Raw genomic sequence first — 25,380 nt, 5'->3', positions numbered from 1 at the left:
CACCACGCACCTGAAACCCAGTGTGAATCCAGTGAAGAAAAATACACCTGGAAATCTTAAAAATGTTAATGGAATTCACAGGGTCCATTTTCTCAACTTTTCTTATCATCAAAGTAGCTATCCGGTTCAGGAGTTTTTCCTCTTTATTATAAATTTAGACACATTGCCTAAAATACAACTGTTCAAGTGAAGAAGATGGACTTACTGCTTTCCTTAACCTACTACTGAAAAATATATTCTCTATCCAATACTCAGATACACACTTTTCACCACTTTTTAAAGATCTAATGAGCTGGGCTTGTTCACCCCTAATACTGTTTTTAGGAATACACAATTTTCTAGACTCCAGAAAACACGCATGTGCCTCTCTCTGGTGCTAACACATTCAGTGGTAGTAAATTACGTCTTGAAAGAGGCCCATGCGTTCTTTGGTGTCATGGGTGCACACCAGCAGGAATACTTAGTGGTCTGAAATAATGGATTGGCATCCTGAACATCCTGGCATCTAAGCCGCCCAGACCCAAAACAGATACTTTTGCCTGTCTGAAGGATGGTGCATTCGGATATGTTTTTATGATCATCTGTGCTCTCACCCTAGTGGAGGAGATCAGCAGAAATTTTACCCGTTTAAATTAAAATTGGGATGAGGGGTTGGAGGAGGGCAGACACAGTCACACAGGTTTATAGGCAAGCCAGATGGCAGAGAGAGAGAATTCTAGCAACACTCTCGAGTGTTCCTGGAGACAGCGACTTCAAGAACAGATGGGTGTTTGAAAGCAGACCCTGATCAAGGCCTTCCGACCTGGGGTGAGCCCAAGTGAGGACCAACTCTGGGAGGCCCGACCCGGCTCCCGTAGGGGCGGGGTGCCGGCGCAGGGTTAGCAGGGCCAGGATCCGGATGGGATCTGGGGAGAAGTGATGAGACCCGAAAGCCGAGTTTGGTAGAGGTGGGCCGGGTGGGAGCTCACCTCAACTCCCGCATTCAGAACGTCCGCACCGTTTCCCCGGGCTCGCGGGTCCGGCACACGGAGGTTGGGAGGGGCCCGGGTTCCAGCTCCGGACGCGCAACCTCGGGCCGGGGAGCGCGCCCGCCTCGCCCCCGCCCGGCCCCCGCCGTGGGGTCGCCGCGCTCCGGCGCGCGCTCCCCGCCCCCTCTCCCGAGACGCGGGCGGGCGGGCGGCGGCGGCGGCGGCGGCGCAGGGGAAGGGGCGGGCGGGGGCCGCCGGCGCTCTCTCCTCCCACCCGCGCTCCCGCCGCGCCGCGCTCCCCGGCCCCGAGCTAGCGGGCGGGCCCGGCTTCCTCCTCGCAGCCCGCGGCGTCCGCCGGCGGAGGCGCGCCGCGATGGCAGCGGCCGAGCGGGGCTGAGCCCGCCGCCCGCCCGCAGCCCCCCGGGCCGCGCCGGCCCCAGCCATGGCGAAGCAGTACGATGTGCTGTTCCGGCTGCTGCTGATCGGGGACTCCGGGGTGGGCAAGACCTGCCTGCTGTGCCGCTTCACCGACAACGAGTTCCACTCCTCGCACATCTCCACCATCGGTAAGGGGCGGTGGCCGGAGGGGCGCCCCACCCTCCCCACCGCCACAGCTGGCCCGCGCCCCCTCCGCCCCCCCCCCCCCCCCGGCCCCTGCCCCAGCCCGGGAGAACTGCCCGCCTCTCCGGCTGGAGGCGTTGGCGCGGGAGGCCAGGACCAGGGGAGAAATCCCGGTGAGGGGCCGCCGCCTAGGGACTTGAGAAGCGGGTCCTGGAGGTGGGGGCGTCCCTGCTGTGGTCCGTGATTAGGGATAGGTTCTCCGGCCTCGCACTGGGGAGCATGCCCATCGGAGCCGAGACCACGCGGGCGAGTCTAGGCCTGGGTACCCCGAGCTGGGCAGCGAGAATCCTAGCCACCGAAATGACTTCCCCACACCCCCAGGTGGAGAGGGGGAGGGGAAGTAAAGCCTGTGCTCCGGAAGAGGGGTTCAGGGTGGGGAGCCGCGTCACTGAGGCACTGGGTACCCTCAGTTCAGGGGTGACCCAGTGTGGAGCCAGGAGGGGGAAGACAGGAGGAAGGGAGGGGCCAAAGGGATTGAGTTTCCAGAGCACAGTTGTGAAGGTAAGCCACAAGGTGGGACACCTGGAGGAGGGCAGAGACTCGGTGAGCGTGTTTGCGTGGGAAAGGGGCACTTACTAGCCACCTCCAGAAAAACAGTTGGCAAAAGGTTTGTTTTGAAGGAGGCTGAGGAGGATGGGGAATGTCAGGACTACTGTCCACACCTCGGGTCAGATGGCTGATAGGACCCACCTTCCAGTACATCGCTTTGATCTGGCAATGCTGGAGCCTGTGCTTTAGAGGGACAAGATCTCGTGGCTTCCCGGACTGGACTGTGATGCCATCTCTTGTTCTGGGAGGGCGTGGGTGGCCCCCCTCTGAGGGGGGGTTCTCCCCCTTGGGTCCTGAGGGGCCTCCTCCTCTGGGAGGTCTGAGCTGAGGGAATCCCACCACATCTAACAGCTTCCCCCACTGTTGCCCTGGAGGAGCCTCAGCCCGGCCCAGGTTCCCCCCACCCCACCGCCCCCAGCACTCAGCTCCCACTCGAGGGTGGAAGCCTCCCTCCCAACACACCTTCCCTGCCAAGAGAGAAGAGGGAGCAGGTAGAGCCAGGAGGGACAGAGACCCGTGGTTAAGAGGCAGTCTGTGTTGTCACGTAGACCTGGAGACCTCACTTTGGGACAGTGTGACCTTGAATACCACTTAAGCTTTGGAGCTTGCATTTCTCATCTGTAGAATGGGAATAATAACAGTACTTACCTCCTGAGGTGCTGTAAGGATTAAATGAGATTATGTTTGTAAAAGCACTTAACACAAAGTTGGACACGTGTGAAGCTGGATAAATGCTAGTTATTATTGTTGTCATTGTCTTTGAGCTCCCAGGGTCTCATTCTCTCTTTGCTTCACTATCTTCAAGGGACTTAAGGTGAGAGAACAGATACATCCATCCATACAGGCTACTAGGAGTTCTGGAGCTCAGGAGGGGCCACTGCTTGGACGAGAGCTATCTATCTGGGAGGGATGGGCAGGGTACTGGCAGCCAAGGGAGGACTGCATGCCTCTAGGGAAGGCTCAGGGAAGAGGAGGCATTGGGGAGAGGCCTGGGAGTGAGCAGGGGAGGGGCTGAGGAACCAGATGGGATATGGGGACAGGTTGCTGGCTTGGGGACAAAGGGCAGCAGGTTAGCACTTAAGGGAACTTTCAGTGGCTATTTTATGGATGGGCTTGGCGCCAGGAACTGCTGTGGTATCACAGAGGGCTGTGGGCTGCTGGTGGCCCCCAGACTTTGCCTGATGAGCAGTTGTTTGCACGCTGGTGTTCTGGCCACATTTCAAGGCCAAGGAGTGACCTAGGTTTTTTCCCTGGAGCACTTTATTCATCCACCTCATTTCAGAGGCTCTTGGGCTCCTGCTCAGTGTTGTTAGGGGAGCTAGCCTCCCCTAGGAAATGTGTCCCCCTCTCCCACAGACAAATGAGGGAAGCGATGTTTCTGAAATCCCAAGATGGCCCTTCTGAGGCTTGTGTTTTCCTTAAGTCCCATGCCCTCAAATTGCTAACCACCAGCCCTTCTCCTTTTGTCTCTCCCACCTCGTCTTCTCCCTTTTTGGACACCTCCTTCCTGCCAAGGAGGCAAATGTGCAGTTTCCCCTCACAGGTCACAGGGACGTCCTCAGAGTCCCCCTGGGGCCGACGACTTTAGAGGCAGTGAGTCAGCGAACTGAGTGGGGGTCTCTCGATAGCACGCTCCCCAGCCCATCCCCTCAAGGCCCTTGGTGTATTGACCTAAAACCTGAGCAGGGGCTTCCTCTGCTTCTGATGGTTGGGTCCACCTTTTCCCAGGACGCAGAGGACTGTTTAGGAGTTTGGGTTCCATGGGAAAGAAAGAAACCTGTCTTTCTTCCCACTAGCCTTTTCAAATCTGCCCACTGGGCTTCTTGACTGCGTTCTGTCCGACACTGCCTAAGGCACTTGTGATTCTATCTGGTCTTGGGCATGTTTTTCAGTAAGAACTACGATGTAGGGACAGAGCTGGATGGTCAAGGAAAGCTTTCCCTGCAGGGTTCCAGAGAGTTTCCCATGGAGTTGGAAAGGGCAGCCAGGAAGCTAATCAAGGAGCCAAGAAAATGGGTACTACCAATTCATAGTCATTAATTTATCCATTCAGAAAAAAATGCACAGGTCCTGTAGCTGGGCTCAGGGCTGAGACCTGGAGATTGCAAGATGAATAAGACACGTCGTCACCTCTCTCAAGCTGCTCCATGTCTCAGACACGTTCTTTTACCATGCTGGACACTGATCTAGGCACCTTTCCCGGAGCGACTTTGGTGAAATGGGGAAAACGAGGCATTTCACTAGTTATTGCCAAGACGGAGTTCAGATTCTTGGATCATGTTGATGTGACCTAGGCTGGCACCTTTGTGACTTACTATTGATGGCATTTGCTCTAAAAGCCCGTGACGTTCCAGAGAAGGGCCTGCCAGGAGCAGTGAGGAGACCTCCCAGGTCGGCTGAGGCACTGACTGCCCCTCTTGTTTTTAGTCCGCAGGTAGACAGGTGGCCGTGGGCTGGATCTGTGCCACAAGCCAGACTTCCCCACGTGGCTGTGCCGACCCGGACAGGGGTCGTGTGCAGGTGGGCAGCCCGTGCCTTAATGGCCTTTGCTGACTCCTCACCTGTTAAACTAATTAAGGATTCACTACAAAGCACTGTGCCAGGCATTTTAGCGACCTATTCAGGCCACCTTTTCCTGCACACAAGCAAAAAGAGCTAAGGCCACAACAAGATCTGGAAGCACTTGGTGAAGCATTCCTCACATGTGGGGGATCAATCAGGATCATTGTTACTGTTACGGAGCTCTTGGGGGGCATTACCAGCAGCTAAATAAGGATGCCAGGGTGCAGGAGGCAGCCAGTGACCGGGGAGGGGACCGAGAGTGCTGTTGCTGTGACAAAGGGCTAGAGGAGGCCAGCCTGACTAGAAGTGGCAAGGAAGGCTCTAGAAGGAAGGGAAGCTAAGGGGAGGCCTTGCAGTGTGGGCTGCTTTTCCGTTCCTGGAGGGGAAGGAGCAGATGGGATAACAGGAGCAGAGACGACAGAGGTGGGAATCCAGGGGGCGTTCCTGGGATTCTGGGCAGTCTGGCTAGAACAGAAGGGAGTTTTTAGGGGAAGAGTGAGAACATTCCTCTGTTTCTCTCTCTGTGTTTCCCAAACGCTACTTTAAGGGCGTGAGGGTAAAACCAAATCTTAGTCCTCTTCATTTTCATCGTCCTGGTATAGGGCCAGGCTCGAGCTTCATACGTGTTGTTGAATTAATGGATGAATGAGGGCAGAGGGCATTGAGGGCCTGGCTAAGGAGGTGGGCCTTGGGCCTCCGCAGTGGAATAGAAGGTTCCTGGGCTGGGGAATGACATGGTGACAGCGGCACTTAGGGTCCTGGCTGGGAGTGGGAGTTAAGACCCGCAGCAGGGAGACCAGTCAAGGGCTGGGGTAGCAGCTCAGTTCTCTCTGCCATACACCCCTCCTGTGGCCGCCACACCAAACTCCACAGCGGCCCCGATTCTCCTTTCCCTCCAGGAAGTGGAGAGCCGTTCGAAACCAGTCAAGCTGGCAACTTCTGAAAGGGCCTCATGTGTCCTGGGCTGCCTGCCCTGGCAGGGAGACCGTGTCCCAGCCTAAGGGACATCTACATGCAGGGGGCCTTTGGTTCGCTTTCTGCACGGTGGCCAGGAATGTCATGTGAGCCACTCATGAAGCTGAAGGAACACCATCCTTGCTCTTCCCGGAGTACATGTGTCACATGGCCTCCAGACCTTCTTGTTTTAAAGGCCACCTGGGTTCCAAGGTGGCTACCAGGTGATTTTCTGGTTTGACCGGTTGAATCACCGCTGTGGCTTCAGGGCTGCTTCCTGGGACTGGCTTTGCTGCTGCCAGATCCCCTTTCTCCGGAAAGTTCTGTCTGAGCTGGCTTGGGCTGCCTGGGGCTAGGGCCTTGGGTGACTGAGGGGCAGGGTCAGAGCCAGGGAAGGCCCCGGGGGCGTGGATCCTCCTGCTTGGGCACTGGGCGCCCCGCTCGGGGGGCTGTGCACGCTGCGGGCACAGGGTGCCTCACTGCAGGAAGGGGAGAAGCCGTGGGGAGAATGGAAAGAGTGCAGACTTGCACGAGATCCCCCATGGCCCTACCCGTCTCTGCCACCCTCAGACGCTTATTAACAGCTCTTTCCTTAGTCTCCACATCTGTAAACTGAAGAGGGTAACAGACTCTTTCTTAAAGGTCGTTGTGAAGATTACAGAGGCTAATGGATGCAAAGCGCTTGGCCGAGCCCTCAAATGAAATGATATGAAATGAAATGGTAGCCGCTGTGATTCTATTATTATGACCATTCTTGTTCTTATTATTTGTTATTCCTAGCTCATAAGAAAGTTGTAGAGATTAATATACTGTCAGTAACGCGTTTTGAGGCCAATCATTCATGCATTCAGTGATTTGGGCACTATTTACTGAACACCCACTGCACTAGGTACCTGTGAGGAGCCGGGGATCCAGCAGTGAACCAACAGGAGTCAGGGCACCAGCTCCCCTCTGGGGGTCACAGGAGTAGGCTGCGGGTTTCATGTCCGATTCTGTGCCAGGTCCCCACCCTTGCCCCAGCAGTGCGAGGCTCGGCGACGGAAGAGTGAGGTGGGGAGGAGGTGGGGAGACAGGTGGCCTGAGAGGATAGGACAGGGGGCTCTGTCTGGTGTCACCCTGCCTCAGGCCCCCATTCCGCACACCCCACGCCCCAAGGATGTGATCCCTGAGAACAGCTCTGAAACCCTCGGGCGCTTTCATTTCAGCTGCTCTGCACACCTGTGCCGCCTTCCCGGCTCCGCACAACCACCCCCGGCTTGGAGGGCCCGGATTCCTGCCCCTTCCCCCTCCTCCCATTCTCCTCCTGTTCTCCTCCCATCCTCCCCCGCTCCCCAGACATCTTGGTGATGAGCTTTATAGCACGAAAGTCGATATTTGGCCATTACCCTTCTACCCTGATTGCCAGTTCTTCTCAGAGGGCCTTCTTCTGTAATCTAATATTTGTGCCTGTTTTCCTTGTAAAACTGCCAATTTTCTGCACAGGCGTGTGACCTCTCCTTGGCTCTCCTGCCTGGGCAGTGTGCTTTGTCGGGGGCCACGAAGCTTCCTGGACATTTCATTCCTCCCACTGAGGAAGAGAGGGATTCATCATCAGCCTGGTTTTATAACAGGGGAAACAAAGGCCCCAAGAACACTGAGCTCACATCTTGCGTGCAGTCGGCCCAAACTTGAACCACCTCCTCTGCAGTTTCTCCAGACCGGCTTGGGGCATGCCCTTGCTCATCCCAGAAGACCCTTCCACAGGCTGCCAAGCGAACCTCTCTCCGGTGCACCAAGGGCTCTGGGACGGAGGGACGTTTGTGCCTCTGCTGTCGGCCAAGTCTGCCTCCTTGACATGACCCGCTGGGGAACCGTCAGGGGCTAGGTTGGGGAGTCTGTCTGGGGGACCTTGGAGGGTGAGATCTGAGTGTTGCCCTCCCATATCACTATTTTGAGAACATATTTACTGAGAACTCGGTGACTGGGGCCCCATAATCTGAAGAGAAGGCTGACAGTTGGCTTCAAAATGTGGGTCATTCCCCGATCACTCTCAAAAGTTTTTCTCACTGATCTTTTCTCCTGGGATGTACTGACTTCATTCATTCACTCATTTATTCTCTCACTCACCCACACATCCATTTTTTCTTTCCTTTATTCCATTTTGTTGAATAATATGTATGATTATATCTGCCTTCTGCCAGGCAATGGGAATGTGAAATGAATAAGATGCTGTTTTGCCGTCAGGGAGCTCGTGGTGCAGACAGTTGGGAAGTCACGCATCCAGACGAGCAGAACGGGATGCAAAAGCAATGTCAGGATGCTTGGTGAGAAACTCCTCCTGGGTTGGTTGGTGAAGGCTTCACAGAAGGAGTGACACTGGGGTGGGTTCTCAGGGGGCAAAGGGTGGGGGAGGAGGTGCTGTGGAGAACACCTCATAATTTGGGGCTTCTACTCTTCTGCCTGGCTGGGCCAGCTGGTAGGGGCGGGCCGTGGTCGTACCAGCTTTTGTTCAACTAGATCCTTGCTAAGAGTTAGCTTTTTGGCTCTGTGTGAAGGCAGCCACATCTGGAGGCCCTGCCCCCTACAAGCCGCTTGCTCCTGAGGCTCCCAACCCCAGTCTTTTTCTCTGGGAAGCTCTGCTGCCTGTCAACGTGGCCCTGCCTAGGAAGAGGCTCAGGAGGAGGGCGGAGGGGTGGGTGGTCAGTAGCTTGGCAGGTCTTGGCTGCCTCGGTGGTGCCCACTGACCACTCAGTAGCAGGCTCGGGGAGGCAAGGCCCGGGTCAGGGGTCTGCCAGAGGGGAGCAGGCCAGGGTTAGCTGGAGTGCACGGCACGTGTCCCAGAGGCCCTATGTAGGTTTGTGCACGTGGCAGTGGGAAGGGCAAGGGGAAGGGAACTGGCGTGCCCTGAGTACCTACTCAGTGTACCTACTATGTGCACAGGAACAGTTGTGCTTTACACATATGAGCCATTCAGTATAGAGATCCTATCATGAAGTGGGGGGCAAGGAGTCCCCAAGTTGGCCCCAAGTTTGAGAAGTTTCTGGTACATTCTTCAGGTTAGATCCTCCAAACAAGTGTATGTGTATGTATATGTGTATATATGTATGTGTGTGTGTATATGTATATGTAAGTGTATGTGTATATGTATGTGTATATGTATATGTAAGTGTATGTGTATATGCATGTGTATATGTAAGTGTATGTGTATATGTATGTGTATATGTAAGTGTATGTGTATATGTATGTGTATATGTATATGTAAGTGTATGTGTATATGTGTGTATATGTAAGTGTATGTGTATATGTATGTGTATATGTATGTGTATGTGTATATGTAAGTGTATGTGTATATGTAAGTGTATGTGTATATGTATGTGTGTGTATATGCAGGTGTGTGTGTATATGTAGGTGTATGTGTATGTGTATGTGTAGAGGTAAGTATATGTGTATATGCAGGTGTATGTGTATATGCAGGTGTGTGTGTATATGTAAGTGTGTGTGTATATGTAGGTGTGTGTGTATATGTAAGTGTGTGTGTATATGTAGGTGTGTGTGTGTATGCAGGTGTGTGTGTATATGTAGGTATATATGCAGGTGTATGTGTATATGTATGTGTATGTATATATGTAGGTATATGTGTATATGTATGTGTATGTGTAGAGGTAAGTGTATGTGTATATGCAGGTGTATGTGTATATGTATATGTAAGTGTATGTGTATATGTAGGTGTGTGTGTATATGTAAGTGTGTGTATATGTATGTGTGTGTGTATGTAGGTGTGTGTGTATATGTAAGTGTATGTGTATATGTAGGTGTGTGTGTATATGTAGGTGTGTGTGTATGTGTATGTGTATATGTAAGTGTATGTGTATATGTATGTGTGTGTATATGTAGGTGTGTGTGTATATGTAGGTGTGTGTGTATATGCAGGTGTGTGTGTATGTGTATATGTATGTGTATGTGTATATGCAAGTGTATGTGTATATGCAGGGGTGTGTGTATATGTAGGTGTATGTGTATATGTATGTGTATGTGTAGAGGTAAGTATATGTGTATATGCAGGTGTATGTGTATATGCAGGTGTGTGTGTATATGCAGGTGTATGTGTATACGCAGGTGTATGTATATGTAGGTGTATGTGTATATGCAGGTGTATGTGTATATGTGTGTGTATGTGTACATGTAGAGGTATGTGTGTATATGTGTGTATATGTATGTATATATGTATGTGTGTGTATGTGTGTGCACACACACAAGGCTGGGTCCCTCTGAGATCCCAGAGAAGGGAAGGGTCTTGCTGTGCTTCTCCTCCCACCCCCCGCCTCCCCCTCGCCCCAGCCTTTATAACAAAGGAAAGAGTAATGTGGATCCCTCTTCCTTTTCTCTTCTGAGGAACTTCAATTTTGACTGAAGTATGTTCCTGCCTGAGGGATATTTGCTGTTTTTCCTGCCTGGGGCCCTTGTCTCTCAGATCTTTGTGATGGCACCTTCTTGTCACTCAGGTCTCAGCTCAGATGTCACCTACTTTAAAAGGTCTTCACTGACCAGCCAATCTAAAGCAGCTTTCACATGGTTCTCCTCACTCTCTATTCCATTATTCTGCGTTTGCCCCTTAACATCACTCTGAAAGTATTGATTAATTTGCTTATTATCTGTCCTCCCTGCTAGAATGGAAGCTCTCTGAAGACAAGGATCTTTCTGTATTCTTCACGGCTGTGCCTTCTAGTACCTAGCTCAGTTCCTGGCACCTCGTAGGCATTCAATAACAGCGTGTTTGAATGAATGCATAAATGAATGAATGAATGCACGCATGCATTTTCCTCGAGGACTTTTGCTCTTCCCGAGGGCAGCTGGAGCTAGTACTGGTGTCTTGGGACTCAGAGACAACGAGAAACTCACTATGCTACCCGTGTGTTTGGGACTGAGAAGAGGCGGAGAATTCTGCAAGGTGCAAGCAGTTTCCAGTAGCGTCTAGCTCTTCTGCTCAGATACGTGTCCTACGGGGAAGCTCAGACAGCGGGCAGCCAGAAAGCATGAGCGGGGTACTCTTTGGTGACTGCAGAGATGAGGGGGCCAGTGCTTAGACTAAGGTCAGTGTTGCCTGTCGCTCGGAGTCACTGGGGCAATTCCCATCAGCTCAGCCCGGCTGCTGGAGTGACTTCCAGGACCACCCCACTGCCGGGGGCTCTGGAGTGGGGAGCACCTAGGGCTCAGGCACTGGGGACAAGCATTCCTTCCAGCCTCATGGGACTCCATGTTCGACTGGGAAATCCTTCTCCGTGATAATAGCCCCTGGGTTTCTGGGCCCTGGGTTTCCAAAGACTGGCCCTTCAAGATTTTATGTGCAGGTGGTAACGTCTAGAGTTGTCCTGGTCCTCATGTCACCTCTGATCACATTGAGAGAGAGAGTGTGTGTGTGCATGCTTTTGTTTGAATCTTAAAAAAAAGGAGGGTTAGAATATCATTCTGAAATCTGCAGTCTTTCTTGTGGGTGGCATCCGAATCAGAGCCACTGACTCAGGGTCCTGGAGGTTAAAACACGGCCTTGGAGCTCGAGGATCAGGATTCTGTCTGCCAAACACCAGGGCTGCCTCTTTTACTTCTGCCTCCCACCCCTCCCAGAGCGAGCGGGTGCGAATGCTGACTAACGCATTTGCTGAGAGAACCTGGTGCCTCTTCTCCCCAGAGCGAGGCCAGCGTGAGGGACAGTCAGTCTGCGAGTGGGTAAGAGGAGGAGGTCAGGTGGCAGCGTGCAGCCTAGCAGACAGTGAGGCCGCGTCCCCGGACGGAAGGAAGAGGAGCACAGCAAGTAGCAGGTTTGGGGCAACAACGCTCTCCCCTCTCCCCACACCTACTACGTGGTAGGAGGGACTTTGGTGTGCCGGGAGCCTTTGTCTTGAATCTTCTCATGAGATTTGTCTCTTAGCTCACCTTCTGTATTGTTCTTGTCCCCCTTCTTCTCCTCATTTGTCCTCAGTTAGGGGGACGATGCTGTCAGTCTCTTGGTGTTACGGGTTTTCTCTCCTGCCAAGAGAAGTGGGTTTTGAAATGGGGATCACTCTGATGCCTTGTTTGGGGTGGCACCTCCCCACAGGGTCTGCCTTTCCCCAAAGCTTGTTTTGGGGTTGCTCAGGGTCACCTCTTTGGAGGTGACCTCCTGCCACAGCCCGCGTGAGCCCCACATGTGCAGCACATGCTGGTTGCCTGCCAGCAAGGGGCGGGGGGCCTTCCTGGGCCTTGGGCTTGGTAACCAGAGCCAGCACGGCTCCAGGGATCAGGTGTCTGCCTTGGGTTTCAGGTGTATTAAGTTGTTCCTGTTGTGGTGTCTCATTGCTAATGAAAAGGCTCGAGTCTCGAGTCTCGCTGCTGGTCCTTTGGGCTGTGGTTGATCACAGTGATAACATTTGGCACCCAGAAAGAACCTTATTTCCACTTGAAACATGTGGCACTTGGCAGACAGGCAAGCTGGCACCTGATGTTAACCCATTAGGTGCTGGCCTGCCGATGGGCACACCCGAACTTTGCAGGAAGGGGGACATCTGGGCTCCACGGTGGGTGGCATTATCTCTTTTTGTTGGAACACTGTGGCTGAGCGCTGGCCCCTTGTGTCACCTCCCTGCCCTCCTCCCCCTCCCCAGTGTGAGCCCCTCCTCCTTCCCAGAGCTCTGTCTGTCTGTGCCCCGCACTGTGACCCTGGGCTGCCTGATCTCCTCATCCCCTCGGGAGCTGACAGCTTCTTCAGCTAACATTTCATAAAACTCTGTGTGTCAGGCCCCGTGTCATGGGCTTTGCACCTTCTCCCACAACTGGGACTGTCATTCCCATTTTACAGGTGAAGAAACAGCAAAGAGAGGGTAAGAAGACCCCACGGGCATGCATGGGAAAGGCGGGATCGGAAGCAAACTCTGACCACACGCTTGTGTTCTTGCCGCCCACGCCACTTGTCCTCCATGCTTCCCAGGGCTCTCTCTGGAGGCCCATGGTGATGGGAAGGGGTGTTCTTTCCCCCTGAATGTGCCCCGTTCCCTTCTTCCCAGGCTTCTCAGCCCCTCACCGCCAGACTGAGGGCGCAGTAAGTGAGCTGCGGTGTTACCAGCCCCGGTGAGCCGTCCCCGCTGTCCTGTCCCTCTGTCCTGCTCCAGCCCCCAGGACCCACAGGCCAAGCTTGTCCCTCCTCCTGCTCTCTGACAGCGGCCCCGTCACCGCGCTCCACGCTCCGCTTGTGGCCTCGCGGTCTCCGGGGGTGGCTGCTGGAGAGGCAGGGGCTGTCCGGACCGAGCCACGGAAGAGCCGGAGGCCGCCAGTGTAGGAGGGCAGCACGTCCACAGTCCTGGCAGGAGGCACTGAGCTGAGGAGCTTTCCTTGCCGACGCCCGGCCCTGCGCTCCTCGTGCCCTCTGGGCCCCTCGCTCTGCTGGATCGGAGGCAGAGCTTTTCGGAACAAAAAACATTGTCAATTACAAAATATACTCCTCTGGCCCTTAGCTACTCTACACCTGGTTGGGGCTAGAAGACAAAAACGAGGAGGCAGCACCAAGCAGGGAATTTGGGGGGGTTTTCCTCCCAGCCCCAAAGTTGAAACCCCTTGCCCGCCGGCCTCGGTGCAGCTGGGCAGACACAGGCCGTGCGTCTCCAGGCAATCCCGAGGCGCCTTCGGGCTTCACTAGGGAAGGCAGGTGTGCTCTGAGGATCCCCAGGGGCTGGACAGTGGGGTCTGCGCCAGGATCCAGCGCCCCCAGCCCCACTCTGGCCAGCGTGTTCTGTCTTTCGGCATCTCTGCTTCTCTGCACGTCTGCCTCATGTTCTTCTTGTTACCAGCTCACCAATCCCCTCAGCACCGTCTGGAGGGAGCTGGTTTGATCGGCTTAGCTAGATCCCCTTGCCCATGTTGGCCAGGCCCCCCTGGGGGTCCCCAGCAAGCCCACTGATGGACCGGCCTCCTGTGGTCAGATATCCACCTCCGGTCCAGTTAGGAGCTGCTCCGCCACAGGGAACACACTGTACCCAGCCCTGCTTCCCTGAGCAGAAGCTTTGGGCTGGGCAGTTCCAGCCGGAAGAGACACCACGACTGGCACATCCGAGGGGCTGAGAAAAATGGTGAGCGGCTCACTGTGCTTTCGGTACTTGGTTGGCAGAGGGCCCCCTCTTCCTCACTGTCTCCCCCAGGGCTCCCCGTGTCTTCAGGAACGTCTGCCGGCGTGGTGTGGAGGCGGTGAGCCTGTTTGTTCAAACCACAGTGTTCCCTGTGCCTGGGGACAGTGATGTGGCTCTGTGCGGGGTGATGCATCCGGGCTGAGTGCAATCCTGACCTGTCTCAGGGAGCCAGGGGTCCCCTGAAACTAGCCTGTGGTGGGCTTGCTCCCCGAGTGCCCAGGGCCTCGCTTCTAGATGCCTCATCAGAGCAGAACAGGTATGGGGCATGCCAGGGCGCGACAGGAAAGGCGGTAAGGTTCTGCAGCTGCTGGTCGAGGGAGCGGTACCCGGGTGGCTGTCAGGAGGCCAGTCCTCCTCCGGTTCTGGCTCAGCCACTGCGTGTGGGAGCAGGTGGGAGTTGCCCGGCCTCCCTGTGCCTCCGGTGGTTGTCACCACTCTTCCCTGCTTCACAGGGCTGGCACGAGGACTGAGGCCTCTGGATTCCTTAGCTGAGGGGTGCGCGGCAAGTGTAATTATGAGGATCATAGATTGGGTGTGGTTCTGCCTCGAGATGGGCTAGACAGCGCTTCTCAAACTAGTCTGGGTGGACCTAGAGAGTGGCTTTTCTGACACGCTCCCTGATGATGTTGATCTCTGGGTTGGTTTGCCCGGCCGCTCGCTGGGAAGCAGTTATTCAGCAGAGGGAAGGCAGGAATGAGACGAGTGCCTCCTACTGTGCGCAGGTGCTTCACATCCATGGCCTAATCCACAGCCCACAACAGCCCCGAGGAGGCCAGTGGTATTCTCATTCCACAGGAAAGAAAACTGAGGCTCAGAGAAGTTGAAAGTTGCCCAAAGTCACACAGCAAGTGCCAGAATCTGGATTCAGACCCAGGTCTTTCTGATCCCAAGGCTGACGGATAGCTCTTTCACTATATTATAGCTCAAACTTTCTTCTAAAAATCCCCTGCCACCCTGTTAAAAATAGAGGTCTCTGGCCCTTGCCCTCAGATTCTGATTCAATGGGTCTAGGCCAGTCAAGGTAGCAGCATTTAAAAAACAATCAGCCCAGGGGATTCTAAAGCTGAGCACCTGCAAAGCACGCCAGGAGAATGGGAGCGCGCCCATGCCGCCTCAGCTGGCACTTCTGGTGGGAAGCTTCAGCCCACATCTCAAACTGCAGCATGCATTAGAATCACCTGGAGAGCTTGTTAAAATGCAGATTCCCGGGCCCCACCCCCAGAGTTTCTGATTCCATCTGTCTGGGGTGGGACTCAAGAATTTGCATTTCTAACAAGCCCCGGCTGATGTTGATGCTGCAGGTCGGGGGACCACACTTTGAGAACCACTGTCTAGAAGCTGCATCTTAATACAGTCCCCGAGTGGTCTGCATGCACTTTGGCGTTTGAGGAGGGCTACCCTGGAGGAGCCGGAGTGAGAACACACAGGGGAGGGAGGTGGGGGGAGAGTATCTCTCCTCCTCAGCAGAAAGGGGCCAGACCGTTAGGACGAGCACCCAGAGGGGGCTGATGAGGAGCTGGGAGCTGAGGCTTGGAAAGGATAGAGGTCTCTTCCCCAAGGAAGGTGACGAGAACAGAGGCCCACTCTGAGGAAGTGAGGTGGGCCTCAAGACCGGCTTCATCAGGCAGCATTCGGCTCACCCCTGGAGAGTGGAGAAGGAGTCCTGTTGAGTGAGTGGCACTGAGGAGGGGGGCACGAGGGCTGAAGCCTTCAGTGAGGGGACGGTGGCTGTGGGGAAGGGGATGGGCACCCCCTTATAAACGGGGTACCAGCAGCTACAAGGGCCCCACTGAGGTGAGAAAGCAGGAGTCTGTGGGTGACCATCCAGGCCAGCATCTTGACTGCCCTGCAGTGCTCAACAGCAGGAGAAGACTAACAGCCACACAGATGGAGGGGCCACGGGTGGGCAAGGGCATGGTGGGCTGTGGATTGGTAGGTGGACACAGTGGGAGATCCAGGCTATGGGACCAGGGAGGGTAGAAAGAATAGAGTCCACTAGAAGATCACTGGGCTGTTCATCTTTTTTTATTATTAAAGAAAAGTGGGGGCACCTGGGTGGCTCAGTCGGTTAAGCGTCTGCCTTCGGCTCAGGTCATAATCTGGGGGTCCTGGGATCCTGCATCAGGCTCCCTGCTCCGTGGGGAGTCTGATTCTCCCTCTGCCTCTGCTGCCCCCACTGCTTGTGCTCTTTCTCTCTCTCTCTCTCTCTCTCTGTCAAATAAATAAATAAAATCTTAAAAAAAAAAAAAAAGGTGGGTGGGAGAAAGAAAATCCCTCAAAAGTCCTAGACTTACTGTGTTTCTTGCTTAGTGCCTATGAATAGCCAAAATGGAAGCATTTTCTCCAAGCTCCACAGATTTTACTGGGTGGTCAGGAAGACCTAAGTTGTGAGAGGATGGGTGTGGGGGTGCTGTGGGCCCCCCAAATCCCTCAGCCTCAGTCCCTGGCCACACAGCTAAGAAGTGAGGGAAGCAGGAGAAGGAATCCAAGCCCAGCGCTCACTCCCAGGGTAGCTGCCTCTTCTAACACCTGCTTACATCCTCGGGTGGAGTCCCCTAGTGCTGGGAGCTCCTCCCTGGCTGGGCCTCAGGACCTACAGAGAAATCAGCATAGATAAGTCTCCGTGTCTCGTTAATACACAGCTCTCCTTGCCCTGAGAAGCAGTGCTGGGGGTAGCCCGGGCTCTGGCACCAAACAGGCCTGTGTTCCAATCTCTGCCACCTGCTGTGCTGACCTTGGGTTAGTTATCTTACCTCTCTGGTCTTTGTCTCCTTCCCGCTCAGCTCTGTAAGGTCAGGGATCCTATGTCCTTTCCACCACTCTGCACCTAGTCCTGTGCAGGGCACATAGTAAGTTCCCATAGAAGTGTATGGAATAAAGGGAAGGTAGAACCTTCTGTCTCCCTCCCTGCCACCTCGTGACCCCTCTTCGTAAGGCACTGTCCTGGACCAGGCCTGCTGGACTAGTATGATAATGAGCTAGGTTGATTGTAAGATGAACCAAATTGCTGGTTCTCACTGTCCATGAAAGAACAAGAATTTCCTGATTCCCTTCTATGCCAGGGAGGGCGAGAAGCAAATTCTTGACAACTGTCTGTCTGAGGAGGGGGTGAGCACGCCCCTGCCCCCACCCTCGCTTTCTCAGCACACTCGGAAGAATGGCGGCCAGACATTGCCCATTTGGAAGAGTACAGCTCAACAGCTATGAATCAGCTTGTGCAGGCGGAAAATGATTCCTGTCTGACCAACCTGGTCCAGTTTGGGTTGCCCGTTCGGAATCTTTCTCTCCCCTCCGGTTAAATGATGGTTGGTCCTGACGGGGAGAGGGAAGAACCTAAATTGGATCCGTCTGTATTTGTGGAAGCCTGGGAACAGGCCAGAGAAGGGGAGAAGCACCCCCATTGGTGAAGAACTAATGCTGAGGGGGACAGCGGGGTGGTGGGGACTTTGGTACCTGGGGCGGGGGGGCTTTGGGGCTGGGCCGTGCAGCCTGGTGACTACGTCTCTGTCTGGAACTCTACCTTGACCGTGTTCTCCACCTGAAAACTGGTTAATGCTGCCCATTCCTGACCTGTTTCCGGGGAGTACACTAAGACTTAAGCTTAATTAACCTACTCGATAGAGCTCCTGCCTCACCGGGCACAGTGCCCGGGCACAGTTGGAGCTGGGAAGAGGCGTGGTGATGAAAATGTCTCCCCTCCTCTCTGTCATCACTGATTCAAGCCTGCGTGCTGCAGCTGCTGACTCGTCCTGCAAGTTTCCCCAAATACGTTTCTGCCTTGGGCCGCTTTGCCAAATGCCATATGCTTCCTGGGTCTTGTGGCAGCTGAGCTCCTTGAGCCCTTGGGCACATGAGCCTGAGAAGCCTGTCTGTCCTCCCCTCCCTCCCCCAGCAGCATGCTGCGTCACTGCCTGGTCCTCCGATCGCTGGTCGTCACTTACAAGCACCCACGACGGACAAGGACTGTACTAGGTTATGGTGGTAACTGCAGTCAGCTGAGTATCTCCCAGGTCCTGGGCCCTGTATCTCGTCTGGTCTTCTCATCCACCCTCTGAAATGATTGGTGATGTCCCCATTTTGCGGATGAGGAAGTGGAGGCTCAGAGAAGCAAGGTGCCCGAAGTCATAGCTATGACCAAAGTGGCTGGAGTCAGGCCTGGCTTCAAAGCTCATCCTCCTTCTAAATAAAGGAGTACAGTGCCTTCTCCAGTAAGCGGGGGCTAGTCAACAGCAGAGCCACCAGGCCTTCTTGGTGGGCCTCTGCTAGGGTCCCTGCGCCTTCCCCACATTCATGACAGCACCACATCCCCTCCTGGTTATTAATAAGGCAGAGAAAGAAAGAAAAAAAAAGACAAAACAGGCAAACTAGGTAGGTTGCTATTCCTAGGGGTTAGAGTTCCAGGGGGGGATAAATACTCGCAGTTCCCTCCAGAAGTGTAAATAGAAGACCTCACACTTAGGAGAGGGAGACACATTTGGGGGCTGAGTGAGGCAGTGGATGGAGTGGGTTCCCCCGTACTCACTCTGCCCTCCTCCTGTACCCGCTCCCCCTCCCACCCCTGCCCTTTACTGCCGGCAACTCTCAGGTCAAGGAGGAAGGGAAGCCCCATTCAAAGCCCCAGATACTTCCTTAGGGTCAATCTTTGGCTCAAGAAGGCCTTTACCTCATGCCATCTTTCTGCCATATTAAGCCATAGGGAATCCCTTCCAGTACGAGTGCCCTGGGCCTTTACTATTCAGTCTCAGCAGTACTCTTCCTAACCTCCTTGCTCTCTTCCTTTCCCCAGGCGTGGATTTTAAGATGAAGACCATAGAGGTAGATGGCATCAAAGTGAGGATACAGATTTGGTGAGTTGGGGAGGAGGAGAGACATGGGGCTGCTCCCCCGGCCACCACTGCCATGTGTGAAAATCCCGAGGCTGCATCTGGGATAACAGGCCACCTCTTCTACCGAGAGAAGCAGATGTCTCAAAGCCCATCTCCTGCTTCTATGAGCCTTAATCTCTTTTTCTTAGGAAACTTCATGGGATTGGCCACAAGTCACCCAAAGGCAGGAATTAGAAGGAATTGGCAAACTAACGAGTGTGGGTTTGTTTTAGGATGAAACTTTGCCCCTGGGCCATGCCACAGTGCATGGGAGGGAGGGTTACACCCCACACTGAGGATGGACCCTGGGGAGAGATCCCCAGGACGGCATGGTGCACTTCCCACCAGTAGCCACAGGGGGCCGCTGTGGCTCTCTGGCCTGAGGTTTCTGCAAGCGTGGCCTTCGCCAGCCTTTGGAGCTGCTTCCAGTTTGGAGAACGCTATGGGCGTTGCCTTGAGAGGCCCCAGAGGCCCCACAGGGACGGGAGGTGGAGCAGTCCGACCTGTCTGAACACAGTGGCCCAATTCTAAAGAGAGTTGCCCAAGGCCCAGTTTTGTTTGGGGCTCCTGGCACTGATAGAGTTGCCAAGGCCCCCGTAAGCCCTGTCAGCACCAGATCATCAGGCCTCTCTCCTGCAGTCGGGTATGTTCAGACCCCTTTGGGGATCAAAGCTCCTGATTTTTCACCCTGTAGCTCCCCAGTCTTTCCTGCAAGGGCACAGGGTCTCCCAGCTCCTGTTCACCCCTTCCCCTCTGGCTCCATGGTCCCTGCCCTTCTGATGGCCTGGCTTTCTACGGCAGGGACACAGCGGGGCAGGAGAGATATCAGACCATCACAAAGCAGTACTACCGACGGGCCCAGGTGAGCCACCATTTTCAGGGTCTGGAGGTGGGACGCTGCCATCCACACTCCCAGCTCTGGGCGTTTGAGATATTTGTGCCACCGACTCCCAGAATAGGGCCCTCGGAGTGCCTGCTGGGGAGGGCCGCCATCACGCACTCATCAGTTACTCTCTGAGCACACACCACAGGCAAGTCCCCCAGCCTCATCCCCACCCTCCACCCTGGGCCAAAGACCCCAGTCAGAAGATTTGGTGCCTTCCTACCTCAGAGAGTTCTGTGATAGGCCTAGGGCACAATAGCTTTGGGGGTGTGAGAGAGAAGGAGAAGTTTCTGGGTGCCGAGGGATCCTCATTATGCTAAGCAGGGAGAAGGGAGAGTGGGACCCAGCATTTAAGGTACCACACCTGCCTCTGGACCCATGCCTGTGCACTATCTCTGTGTGCGTCTACCTCTCCCATCTCTCTCTCCTTCTCTCTCTCTCAGGGAATATTTTTAGTCTACGACATAAGCAGCGAGCGCTCTTACCAGCACATCATGAAGTGGGTCAGTGATGTGGATGAGGTAGGAGATGCGGCCTCACCGCTGGGGGTGGGGGAAGGGTGCCTCAGAGGGGAAGGCGATGGGAAGGGCCGAAGCTCTCGGGGTTGGTGAGCAAACACTCCCAGGAGACCTTGCCTTTCCCAGCCCTGGATGAAGACCTCTGGGTGAGTAAGACATGGGGAAGAAGCCCAGGCTGCCACGCCATCCATGCCCTGTGCCCACCCAGGCCGCCATGGCTGCTTCTTCCTTGGAAATGAGTTAGGTCAGAACCTACCCTGTGACCATTGTCCTTCCTGAAATCTCAGGAGCAGGAGGAATCGTGAGACTGGGGTTCTAGTCCTGGCTCTGGAGCCTTGGGCAAGCCATCTGAATTCTTGGGAGTCCCCAGCTTTTCATCTGTAGAATGAGGGGGTGGACTTAAGTGCAACGTCCTTGCCAGTTCAGATACCAGCTATCTAACCCCAGGAAGTACGGGGAGTAGCCAGAGTGTCTCCCACCCTAAGCTGTCCCCGTGACAGCCCTCCAGGCCCCCTGGGGTCAGCCTCGTGCCTGCACCCAGTCTGCCTGCTCTGTCCCTAGGGCCCTGGAGCTTGGTGCTGGTGTGGAGGCCAGAAGCCTGTATGGTGGGGGCTGGGGGGGAAACGCAACACTCACTGGCGGTTCTGCCTGTCCTCTGTCCCCAGTATGCACCAGAAGGTGTCCAGAAGATCCTTATAGGGAATAAGGCTGATGAAGAGCAGAAGCGGCAGGTGGGAAGGGAGCAAGGGCAGCAGGTAAGTGGAGCAAGCTGGCCTTGTCCATCGCTCACGTCTCCTGCGGCCAGGGCCAGTCCTAAGAGCTGGGACCCAGGATTCTGTCCCCGTCCTGAGGCACCCTGCACCTCCCACAGTTCCCCGAGGCTCCGGGCCAGTTGCCATCCTTGAGAGTTTGCTTTCTGTCCTTTGGGACAGTAATTTGGGGCCCATCCTAAAACAAAGACCTCTCGGGCAGCCCCTCTCCCAGCTCTAAGGGCCCCTCTAAGAGCAGGATTATCCTCTGCTAAAGAGGTCATCCCAGTGTTCGTGGGGAGGAAGGGCTCCGAGTCGCTGGCTTCCCCAGCAGCGTCATGGCCCGGCTGCTGTCTACAGGTACCCCACCCCTGTCCTGATACTGGGAAGGGGTAGGGAGGAAAAGCTCACGGTCGGAGAAGCCACGGAGCAGAGAGGGTAGGAAGGTGGTGCCGAGGGACACAGCCCTCCCAGAGGACAGAAGGATGGATACCATGGAGACGAGAGTCATCCACCCACTCTGAGGGCCTCGAGAGCTCTTTTCTCCCTCTTTCTGTCCATAGCGCTTAAAATAAAATGGATTTTTTGGTATACAAAAATAATACAGGATCACTGAAAAATCTGAAAGTAGAGGCAAACCCTACTAGAATAAACCCTCCTAGAATAGTATTTATCAAGCACTGTATGGATGGCAGGCACTAAGCAAGTGCTTTGAGACGCATGACCTCTTTCAGTCATTCCGTGACTTTGGTTGATAGACACCCTCGTCCCCCTTTAACAGATGGCAGCGCCGGGCTTAGAGTCAGTGACTTGTCCAAGGTCATCCGGCTGCTGAGTGGCATCCCTGGCCTCTAAGGCTGGGTCTCTTTGACCCCAAAGCCCGGGTTTGTCATTAATTCCACCTCCTGCACAAGACTGGGGGATCTTCGTCTCCTGATGTATGTGTGTGCACCGGGAGGTGGCTGGGGTGCGGGCGGGGCTTTGTGGAGCGTCTTCTCGGTTCTCGGCGGGCCTGTGTCTTGGAAGGAGCTCCTGCCTGGTCTGAGAAGTGACAGCTCAGCATGGGCTGTGAGGGCTGCCGCACAAGCGTGTGCCAGGAGCCGTGGGCACCTCCCTTCCCTTACTGACTCCCTTTCAGGAATGTTCTTTTCTTGCAGCTGGCTAAGGAGTATGGCATGGACTTCTATGAAACAAGTGCCTGCACCAACCTCAACATTAAAGAGGTGAGAGCCCCGAAGCCCCGCAGCCCTGCCTCCGCGGCCCAGTCCCGAGGAGCTGCGCGGAGCGGGGAGGCGGCGGGTCAGAGGACGAGCACCCCCCTGCCCCAGGGCAGCCACCGGGCTGCAGGGGGAAGAGGAGGCGGCAGCCCACTCACCCGCCGCCCTTGGTTTCCCAGTCTTTCACGCGGCTGACGGAGCTGGTGCTGCAAGCCCACAGGAAGGAGCTGGATGGTCTCCGGACACGCGCCAGCACCGAGTTGGCATTGGCCGAGCTGGAGGAAGAGGAGGGCAAACCTGAGGGCCCGGCGAACTCTTCGAAAGCCTGCTGGTGCTGAGGGTCCTGCGGGGAGCACCCACCGATCCCCCTCCCCTCGGGAGGCCTGTGGCAGACAGGGAGTCCGGGCTTTGCCCTGCTTCTCCTCTCACTCGGGTGACCCTGTGGAATACCAGTAGCTGCTACTCCCCTGCCTGGCCCTGAGAGCAGCCCCGCTGCCATCTCAGAGCAGCCTCTGCCCCCGCCCTCCAGCCTGGAGGGGCTCCCTCCCGCCTGTTTGCCCGCCACAGGCCCGCCAGGAGCCCCCGGTATGCTGCGGGCGCTCTCACCGCCCCAGGCGCCCAGACAGTGGCCCCGTCTGGAGTGAGGCCACTCCAGGGCTCCTGCTTTCTCAGTGCATCCTGTCTCTCTGCTTTTCCTCCCTTCCTCCCACCTCTCTTTCTTGTCCCCTTCCCCCTTCTAGTGTGTTCTGTATCAAAGCCCCTCACACCTCTTCCCCTCACCGTCCTGCTGTGTGGCTGCCGGGGCAGCTTCTTTCTTTCCTTTCTTCCTAACCCTGTCCAAGGGAATGGACTCAGGCTCATGGGGATGTTCCGTACTCTTCTTCTGGGAGAACCCCCCCCACCCTGCTTTGTGAAGGGGCCAAAGCCTACGGGGTGCTTCTTCCTATCTTCCCCACCCCACCGCCCCTTTCCGTGCCGTGGGCCTGCCTCACCAATGATCAGGGAAAGTGGAGCATCAAGGTAGGAAGGAAACACCGAACTGGTGGTCCTCAAGACCGGGGCTGTCCCACCTTTCCCTGCCTGCCCCCCAAATCCCCCCCTCCCAGCTTTGGCCTTGCTTGGCTGCCTACCCACCTGCTTCTTGCGGAAAGTGAGCTCAGAAGCAGGTGCTTCAGAGAAGAAAAAAAAAATGTCGAGAGGAGGCAGGGATAAAGGTCACCTCCATTCTCTACCTCCCATGCAGTGTGTATACAATTTCTCCCCACCTGGGCTCCTGAATTTAAAGATGTGTACCAAGGCCTCAGGGCACTGCAGGGACAAGGAAAGCCTGGGGGAGGGGGCGGGAGGCGAGGCCAGTGATGTTGATGTTGATGAGCCAACCACACACCCCAGAAAGGGGAGTGTTTGGGCCTGAAGGACTAGCCCCTGTATATCAGGTGAAAGCGAGGGAGAGGAGACCAGAAGGGGACATGGCAGCAACTTCCCTTTCTGTGTAAGAAGGGCGTTTCCCCACGACCCCCCTGGCACGTGAGAGGTGACATAACCACTAAACCCAGCCTTCCGTGCTCAAGGTTTTCCTGAGGCTCAAAGTCTGTGGGAGAAGGGCAGGGGCTTCCCGGGGAGAGAGAAGGAAGGCCCCGGGTAGAAATGCTTGGTGCTGTTCTCTTCAGCCTTCTAGACAAAGTGCTCGTCTTGCCCCTCTAGCACTGTGGCTGCAGGAGGAGGGAAGCGGACTCCTTCCTCCAGAGCTCTTTGTTCAGGACGAAGTTTCTTTAACCCCACGTGGCCCAAAGGTGGCTTGAGGGAGGCGCTTTAAAGAAGGGGCAAGTCAGTGACGGGCCCTAGTGGGGTTCTTCCCCACCTTCCCAGGGTTGGAGGCTCCTTCTAAAGCTACATTTTAGCGGCATCACATGGCTCGGGCTGGAGCTAAAACAAAGACTCGAGCACTGAACATTCACCGACGAAGGGCCGAAGTCCAGGGCCCACACCTGTGAAGGATTAAGAGCCCTGCTTCCTTATTCCTCCAAAAAAAAAAAAAAAAAAAAAGGTGGGTAAGAAATCACCAAACCTTTCCTCCTGACTCTTAGAGTAGGAGAGGGTAGCTCAGGATGTAGGACCAGGGATAGGCTAACATAGTGGGAGGAAGAGGAGGGCAGGGATAGTTATAAATTGTTAGCTGATGAGAAACTTAGATAGCAGACTCTTTTGGATGAAGTCATGATATGGCTGGGATGCTTCCTTGAGGACTGACTCCTCGGGTGTCAAGACACGGTGTCACACCAGGGGTGGGGCGACAGTGACCAGCCCTCGGGGTGCCGGCAGCCAGGGGCTTCGGAGAGCAGACGTTTTGCTGGGCCCTGGCTCCAACCTGTGGATCCACGTCACAGTGTTCCCTGAAGGTCAGCGGAGCGTGCGTCTTTCTCTCCCAGCCCCCTCAGGACAGAGGGACTGATTTTTACTATACCTAGGGGTTCTGGAAGGGAAAACGCGGAGTGGAGATTTTATGAACCGATGAGCCCCATCCACCAGGGCCACCGCTGGGGAGAGGTATGGGCGCAGGAGGGCTGGAGCTTCAGGGTCAGCTCCGCTCACCAGGTATCGGAGTCAGCGTCTCACCCCTAAACTTGTCCAGTCCGGGAGGTGGCCTGGGATCTGGCCTTAGGCCCAGACTGTTGAGCAGACGCTCCTGCCTGTTTACTCCTCACCATCTCTGCACCTGCTGTCTTGAGACTCAGCCCAGCCCCAGGCATTCCACATGCTCCCAGGCCCCCACCATCTCCCTGTGATGGGTGAACTTCGTGTACCGTGTCTTGGGTCCAATATATGAATTGTGAGCAGGGTTCATCTATTTTAAACACAGATGTTTACAAAATAAAAAATATTTCAAACCACAGGTGTGGCTGCCTGTATGAGCCCCTAGGAGGAGTTCTCACTGGGACCTTGGCAGTTAAGGAGGGAGGGAGAGGCAGTGCTGGGAGAAGAGGCTCCAGAACCTTATAAAGCAACAGCAGAAGGATGACAATGGAAGCAGCAAAGCGTCATCCTCCTTATTGTACCTTTCCCAACACCACCTGCAGGGGAGCCCCAGCAAAGCCCCCAGTGCTCTGTGGTGGGCCTACAAGTGCAGAAAGAAGCCTGCGTCGCTGGGAGGGTGCTGAATACCTGTGTCTGAGGGAGTCTTTAAAGCCAAGAAGGTTCTCCTCTGAGATGGAACAGTAACAGGTCTCCCTGAAGTCATGAGGAGGGATTAAATCTTTCAGAAGTTTGTCCTAGCCCTGCAATCGGGTACTCCAGGGAAGCAAGGCAGACTGTAATCTCAGGGGCCTGGGGGTGCCAAATACTATACTTTGGGGCACAGAGTT

General features: G+C 55.1%; 1 protein-coding gene across 2 annotated transcripts; it reads left to right on the top strand.

Annotated features, from left to right (window-relative positions):
- Positions 1-678: 678 nt before the first annotated feature.
- RAB15 (RAB15, member RAS oncogene family) lies at positions 679-24,909 on the top strand. Of its 2 annotated transcripts, none has more exons than XM_036120206.2 (7): positions 679-807; positions 18,573-18,633; positions 19,453-19,513; positions 19,978-20,055; positions 20,718-20,807; positions 21,959-22,024; positions 22,198-24,909. In XM_036120206.2, the coding sequence occupies exons 2-7, from the start codon at positions 18,587-18,589 to the stop codon at positions 22,354-22,356; spliced, it is 501 nt and encodes a 166-aa protein (XP_035976099.1). In that variant the 5' UTR covers positions 679-807; positions 18,573-18,586; the 3' UTR covers positions 22,357-24,909. The 2 variants fall into 2 exon arrangements, with proteins under 2 accessions (XP_035976099.1, XP_035976096.1); XM_036120203.2 differs by lacking the exon at positions 679-807 and adding an exon at positions 1,338-1,534.
- Positions 24,910-25,380: the final 471 nt, after the last annotated feature.

Source organism: Halichoerus grypus, chromosome 8 (genome assembly GCF_964656455.1).
Source record: "Halichoerus grypus chromosome 8, mHalGry1.hap1.1, whole genome shotgun sequence".
NCBI lineage: Eukaryota > Metazoa > Chordata > Mammalia > Carnivora > Phocidae > Halichoerus > Halichoerus grypus.
This window is presented reverse-complemented; position numbering and strand designations above follow the sequence as displayed.